The sequence below is a fragment of the Danio rerio genome, chromosome 18 (assembly GCF_052040795.2).
Source record: "Danio rerio strain M-AB ecotype USA chromosome 18, GRCz13ab, whole genome shotgun sequence".
NCBI classification, from domain to species: Eukaryota; Metazoa; Chordata; class Actinopteri; order Cypriniformes; family Danionidae; genus Danio; species Danio rerio.
In genome coordinates, this window is record NC_141038.1 from 2570001 (window position 1) to 2577500 (window position 7500).

The following is a 7500-nucleotide window of genomic DNA, read 5'->3' on the forward strand; positions in this document are numbered from 1 at the left end:
GACAGTTAAACAGTAGTGTCTGCTTTTTGCTGGCTGTATGTGGGCGGAGCAATACACAAAGGGTAAAGAGGCTGTAGGAGTTCTGATATTGCAAAATATTGCACGGCTATCAGCCAATCAGATTTGAGAACCAAACAAAACTGTGGTATAAATATATATATATTTAATATTTAAAATTAGATATATTATAAAAATGGTTAAGCATATATTAAAAATCAACAAAATTATTAAATTATATATATATATATATATATATATATATATATATATATATATATATATATATATATATATATATATATATATATATGTACGGTAAAAAAAAGTAATTTATATCAGCATTTCTTTTTACTTTCTGCATGTAAAATGAATAATAATTACACAAGAAAGCTTCAGAATAATAAATACAAATAAAATGTTAGGAATAAATAAATAAATAGAATAGAGTAGTAAATAAAGCTTGACAGGTTTATTGGCAGCCTGATGTGAAGCAGAGTATTGTTGTATAAGACTGAAGGCATTATTTTGAGAAAACAACTGCCCTGGATGTCCTTTATCCTGCTTATTACATGACTACTAGCCACAAAACATATAATTAGACACAAAACATTGTTATGAGCTGTACTAGTTTATTAGACTTAAGAGTTTTGACCAAAATAGTGAAACCCTTTCTAAGTTTTTTGTGCAAGCAAGTATTTTGCAGTGCTTTAAAAATACTCAGAAATGTCTCAGTCAATGTTTTCAAACAACTATATTTGATTTACCAAAGTCACACAAATGCCAGTTTTCCCCTAGCATATACATTTGAGTGTTATCATAAGTTATTTTGATAGATTAGCTCCAGATTTGGCTTCAGTACTGACTAATCTAATGTATAAGCACAAATATAATATTGTAAAGCATCCTATAGAAAATATGAATTTAAATGAGATGTTTTAGAGGTGTACTCATATGTGTTGAGCACTGTACCTGATTTCTACAGTATAACGCAAGTTATGGTGTGTTTTCCAGCATGAATAGGAGAAAGTGCAGTATATTAGTGTTGAAGTGATGCTGTGGTACCTGTGGCAGGACAGTGGTGCTGTTGGGCTGGTGTGGACGGACACTGACACTGCTCTGCACCGGCGTCACACTGCTCTTATTGGGCTGCGGAGGCTGAGTGAGAGACTGCTGGCTGTTCAGGAGAGATAGACGCAGTGCAGGGAGACTCTTCTGCACACACAAACACACACACACACACACACAATGAACATTTAAAACTACACATTTATTAAGAGCTGAGTCAGAAATCATCACTTCAGCCACACAAACTATACATATTATTATTATTATTATTATTATTATCATTATTATTATTATTATTATTATTATTGTTATTATTATTATTATTATTATTATTATTGCTGTTGTTGTTGTTGTTAGTATTACTGTTGTTATTGTTATCATTGTTATTACTATTATTATTATTATTATTACTATTATTATTATTAATATTTTTTACTGTTATTATTATTATTATTATCATTATTTTTGTTATTACTATTGTTGTTATTGTTATAATTGTTATTATTATTATTATTATTATTATTATTATTATTATTATTATTATTAATGTTATTATTATTAATAATTTTTACTGTTATTATTATTGTTGTTGTTGTTGTTGTTGTTATTATTATTATTATTATTATTATACTATTAGTATTGTTATTATTACTGTTATTGTTATTATTATTATTGTTGTTGTTGTTATTATTATTTTTTGTTAATATTATTATTATTGCGTTATTGTTATTATTATTATTATTATAAACAATAATATTATTTTACTATTAGTATTATTATTACTGTTATTACTATTGTTGATGTTATTATTATTATTTTTGTCAATATTATTGTTATCATTGTTGTTATTGTTATTATTATTATAAATAATAATATTATTTTTACTATTAGTATTATTATTATTACTGGTATTATTATTATTGTTGCTGTTATTATTATTATTATTATCATTATAACTGGTATTATTATTATTATTATTATTATTATTATTATTATTAAAGTACATAATAATAAATTATATGTACCATTAGTGTCTGTACAGTTTATGTAGAGCTTCGAGACTTCATTAACCACTGAACAGGCCACAGTTGTGCTATTAGGTGCTATTTTAATTGTGTTCAAAACGTAACACAGTGTAATTCCCCCACAATCCAAACACATGCGCTATAGGTGAATTGGATAAACTATAATGGCCGTAGTGTATGAGTGTGTGTGTATGTGAGTGTGTATGCGTGTTTTCCAGTTCTGAGTTGCAGCTGAAAGGGCATCCGCTGTGTAAAACATATGCTGGAATAGTTGTTGGTTCATTCTGCTGTGGCGAAACCTGATAAATAAGGGACTAAGCCGAAGGAAAATGAATGAATGAATGAATGAATGAATGTAAAGTGCTTTAGAGTAACTTCTAGAACCTGAAGAATCCAAAAAGATCATTAAGCTCAGTAATGAAAGACCCTGGTGAGGACACCGCAGGCTGACCACGTCTATTTCTAGAGGATTCTGATGTTCTGGAGCTAACATCACACGACAGCGGCCTGCATTAGCGTGTCAGGACCTGACATGTATTGTGGCCGCCGGTGACTGACCACGAGCTGCACGTCTGTGTCTGTATGTGTGTGTGTGTGTTAACGTACCTTCAGGAACGGGACCAGGTAAGGCTGCGGAGACGACTTGAGCTCAGACTGCAGTCGGCTGGTGAACTCCTCCGGGTCGATCTTTGCATCCTGAGAGAAGCAACAGCACATGTTTAGATGGACTCCAATACGAAATAGCAAAAAAAAAAATAGCATGCACACTAGGAGGAGGAGATGATTTAGGCTGGAAGAAAAATAGTGAATCTTTGTCATCTTCAAACCAGAGTATGTAGAATAAATGGATCACGGATAAAAGTGAAGAGCGGGGGGGTTGGCGCGGGCCCTTGATAACGTCTCTGGGGCCCCCCTAAATGTATGGGCCCTTAGAATCGTCCTAACTTACCTACCCCTTGCGGCGCCCCTGCTGATATGTGTACTATTTTGGTGACTGTCGCTTTAAATTCAAATGAGATTGTACTTTTTTTCAGAAGAGGGTGGAGTTACAAATGCCTGTGTGTCAGCATAGTGGCAGATGTAAAACAGCACTATCTGTGTTGTCAGTGCTGGTGCATGTGTGCTTCAGTGTGAGTGTGTGCTTCACGCTTCTGTCAGGCTATGAAGACTCCTGTCGCTTGTGCTTCATCTAAAACTCCACATCTATAATCCTCTTAGGCCCCGTTTACACTAGTGCGTTTTAGTTTTAAAACGGCGTTGTAGAATGAAAACGATCCGCGTCCACACTCGCGTTTTACCCAGCGTTTCTGAACAGCTCTCCGTCCACACCAAAACGCTGAAAACGCACATCACGTGACCACACACACACTCTCGGGCAAGCGCTCCAGCATTTCTACCCAGATGAGAGCTCTGCTTGTCGGACTTCTCATCAAGCATCTCCCGCTGGATCTAATCTAACTATATTAGCTAAACGTGATATTTCATTAATGTTGTTGTCTTTATCTAACGACATAGGCCAATTCCCTGACTTTGGTCATTGGAATCTATTAAGTTACTTGTTCACGGGTAACATGTTTTGGTTAAGCGCAAAGATAAGTTAATGATTAATCCAGGTACATTGACTGATCGCTCGTCTTTATTTCCTACAATGTATAAACTTATTGTATGTTATACTTTTATAATTATCGATTATTAAAACAGATATTCAGCAAAAGAGAGGCTGTGTTTCGTATTTTCACTGAAATTGAAAGGAGGCAGTTGTTATCGGCTCCGTTTTGTTATAAATATCCACACAGTGAAGATGACGCTCATATATGCAGCACGGCGCCTCAACATTTCTGCTGTCTGTTAAGTTGCTAATATTAAAAAGAAAATAGGCAGTTCCTTAAATCATGTTTACATTTTATTGTTGAGAAAGTGAAACAACGTAGCCAAGGTGATGTGAATCCCTTTGAAGATTTACCCGTGTCCTGGGTATGTTTTCCATATCAAACTGAGAAGGGGGAGACTGCAGCCTTGATCAAACTTGCGAAGTCTTAACTTACAAGAAGAGGATGCGAGACTGAACTGTGTGTGGGCTACTTAATATTGAGGAAAAGCCCCAATCAGATAGGCGAACGTTTGCAGCCCCGCCTCCGTTTTCAGATGTCTCCGTCTTTCCCCATCCACACTGAGACGGAGCAGCAGCGTTTCAGAATGAAAACGGCCTCTCCAGCGTTTTCGAAACGCTCCGTTTTCGGCGCTCGAGAACTCCGGCATAGTGTGGACGGATGGCGTAACCGTAGCAAAACTTATGCGTTTTCAAACTAAAACGCACTAGTGTAAACGGGGCCTTAGTCTAGGCTGACACTTTCTGCATCTCAAACACACTAATGGCTAATGGACAGACGGCTGCTTCTCACTCAGGGCTGCTGCTTATGCTAATGAGGGAGAGATGGGCACTAGTGGGCGGGGCTTTCCCCCTCTGATGACACGTACAAAGGGAGGATGTCAATCAAAGTGTTTCATTCATCAAGTCTGAAAATAACAAACACAATTCATTCATGTTGATTTCTAAGTATAATGAGTAAAACAGAAGCAACAGATGTGGAGCAGATCCACACGTACCAGTAAATCCTGCACCAGCGCCTTCACATTCCGCGACGTCTCTGGTGAAGGGGAATTATGGGATGCCAGCTTGATCAGCGTGGCTAAGAAGTTCTTGCACTTCTTGACGTTCTCCTGCATCTCCTGAAGAGCAGAGCGAGAAGGTTAGTTTGAATCAGATGTTGCTGAAGCGTGATTGTGTCTTCATTTGCTGCCAGCACAAGCACAAGCTTTCTTACTTAGAGTTTTGGTCTTGTTTGTAGTCCAGATATTTAATTATTCTTAAATCAAGAAGCATTTTCTACATCGGTAAAAATATTGTGTTGTTTTCAGAAATCATGCGTTAAAATGAAGGGAGTCTTTCCTTAAAACAAGCTAAATAATCTGCCGATGGGGTTAGCAAAATAATCTTGTTTTCGCTTTGAAATAATATTATTTTCAAGAGTTCACACTTAGATAATGCTCGACTATGACAGCAAGTTTGGCGTGCTGTCCCGGGAGAGAACCCTGAGCTCAGAGATAGATGAGTTTCCCGCTTGGTCAATGAGCATTAGGAGGGATACGAGATCAGGGGTCTGTTCTTCGTACGTGGATTACTCAATTAGCTGGATTTAGATATTGATGATTTGACATGATCCAGGATCGTTTCGTTCTTCAAAACTCTTCTGAGACTTGTTGTCATAGCAACAGTTCTGCTAGCTCAAACCTGCTTGGGAGCAGGTTCATTTCATATAAACAGGATTGGATGGGGTCAATTCAAGCTAAAATAATAAGTATTATTTAATAAGTTTGTGTGTGTGTGTGTTTAAGTATTTATTAATAAGTAAATATATACTAATAAAACATGCAATCTGTCTCAAACACTGCCACCTGGTGGTTTAAGGATAAAAATGTATTGATATGATCTTTTTAGATACAAATGCGTGCATGCACGACTTTTTTTTTTTTTTAAAGGATAATAATTTATGCAGATTCACACTTTATAACATCAGAAAGATCCGACCCTTCCTATCTGAACATGCAGCTCAACTCCTTGTTCAAGCTCTTGTTCTCTCCAGACTGGATTACTGCAACTCTCTACTAGCTGGGCTTCCAGCTAACTCTATCAAACCTCTTCAGCTGCTCCAAAACGCAGCAGCACGAGTGGTCTTTAATGAACCTAAAAGAGCACATGTCACTCCGCTGCTCATCCGTTTGCACTGGCTGCCAGTTGCTGCTCGCATCAAATTCAAAGCTCTGATGTTTGCCTACAAAGCGACTTCTGGCTTTGCTCCTTCTTATCTGCTCTCACTTCTGCAGATGTATGTGCCCTCCAGAAACTTGCGTTCTGTGAATGAACGTCGCCTCGTGGTTCCATCCCAAAGAGGGAAGAAATCACTTTCCCGAACTCTCGCGTTAAATCTGCCCAGTTCGTGGAATGAACTCCCGAACTGCATCAGAACGGCAGAGTCACTCGCTGTCTTCAAGAAACGACTAAAAACTCAACTATTTACTCTCCACTTCACTTCCTAATCTGCAATTGCCTCTCTGAATATACCACTAACTGTATTTAAAAACAAAAAATTACATTACTAACGCTTTCCTTCTTACACTTTACACACCTGAACCTCGCCTACAGCACTTCTTCATTGTTGCTCTTATAGTTGTGTAAATTGCTTCCTTGTCCTCATTTGTAAGTCGCTTTGGATAAAAGCATCTGCTAAATGGCTAAATGTAAATGTAATAAATGGCATTTCCCTTAACTGAAAATGAGGTTCAATATCCCTTTTTATTTTCAATATCCATTCAGAACGGATTTTCAGATCAGTCAGAAGGCGGTGAAAGTATAAGTCACTTTCTCTTTGCTGACATTACTGTGTGACTCCCGGCGATACTTCCGGTTTTCATCCAACCAGTGGTGTAGTCTTAAAAAAAGTGGTGTACTATTACGAATTTTCCATGTTTCCTTGATTCATTATACATATATACCTGTAACTATTAACTTCCTAGAAAGGAAAAACAAATACTATGTCAATGTAAGTCAATGTGTTTTTTAAAAACAAATTGTTACGAGTCTGTCTTCTGTTGTCGCTAATATATACTAGTAGTTACCCTTTTAAATCGCATATTGTTACGCTATTTATGAGTAGTCTTTGCCGTTGGGATAAACAAAGAAAAATGTGATATATATATATAGGCTATATAAACACATTTTTAAGTAAGAATTTAAAATAACACAATTACAAATGTTTGACTAATATGATAGGGCACATCTCAAGTTGTGAGTTTTAAAAAAACCATTTGGTAAACAGTTAAAGGGGACGTAAATACACGTAAATTAGGGAAGTGAAATCAGAAAAACAAGTGAGTATACTGAGGGTATACGCAATTATTGATCCTCAGAAGTGGTAATACCCAAACAGCTCGTGAAAAAAAGTAAGCATACTGAGTATACGTGCGTATAGCAAGGACTACACCACTGCATCCAACCACAGCCTCGATTTCCCTTTTAAAATGATGGCCGTGTGAAATCAGTCTATTGGATTCATCACTCTGGCACAACTCCACCAATCAACTGGTGTGTTGTTATTCTTCTTAATTTAAGAATGTTTAGAAAGTTGGACTAGAAACAAGACAGAAACTCTAAGAAGGGCACATTTTGCAGTGAGTAAACAGTTTTTCTCTCACACACACACACACAAACACACACACACACAGACACACACACAAACACACAAACACACACACAAACACACAAACACACACACACACACACACACACACACACACACACACAAACACACACACACACACACACACACACACACACACACATACACGCTCT

General features: G+C 36.7%; 1 protein-coding gene across 4 annotated transcripts in view; it reads right to left on the minus strand.

Annotated features, from left to right (window-relative positions):
• Positions 1-7500, minus strand: part of LOC101886077 (transcription initiation factor TFIID subunit 4) — a 185938-nt gene that overhangs the window by 151325 nt on the left and 27113 nt on the right. For all 4 annotated transcript variants that reach the window (XR_015514121.1, XR_015514120.1, NM_001443392.1 and 1 more), the window contains exons 5-7: positions 4698-4820; positions 2697-2786; positions 1063-1212 (exon numbers count right to left, since the gene is read on the minus strand). Coding sequence is in view for 2 of the 4 variants with exons in the window: in NM_001443392.1 (NP_001430321.1) it covers positions 1063-1212; positions 2697-2786; positions 4698-4820 (363 nt within the window). In the remaining 2 variants the exon portion in view is untranslated. The remainder of the gene's footprint in view (positions 1-1062; positions 1213-2696; positions 2787-4697; positions 4821-7500) is intronic.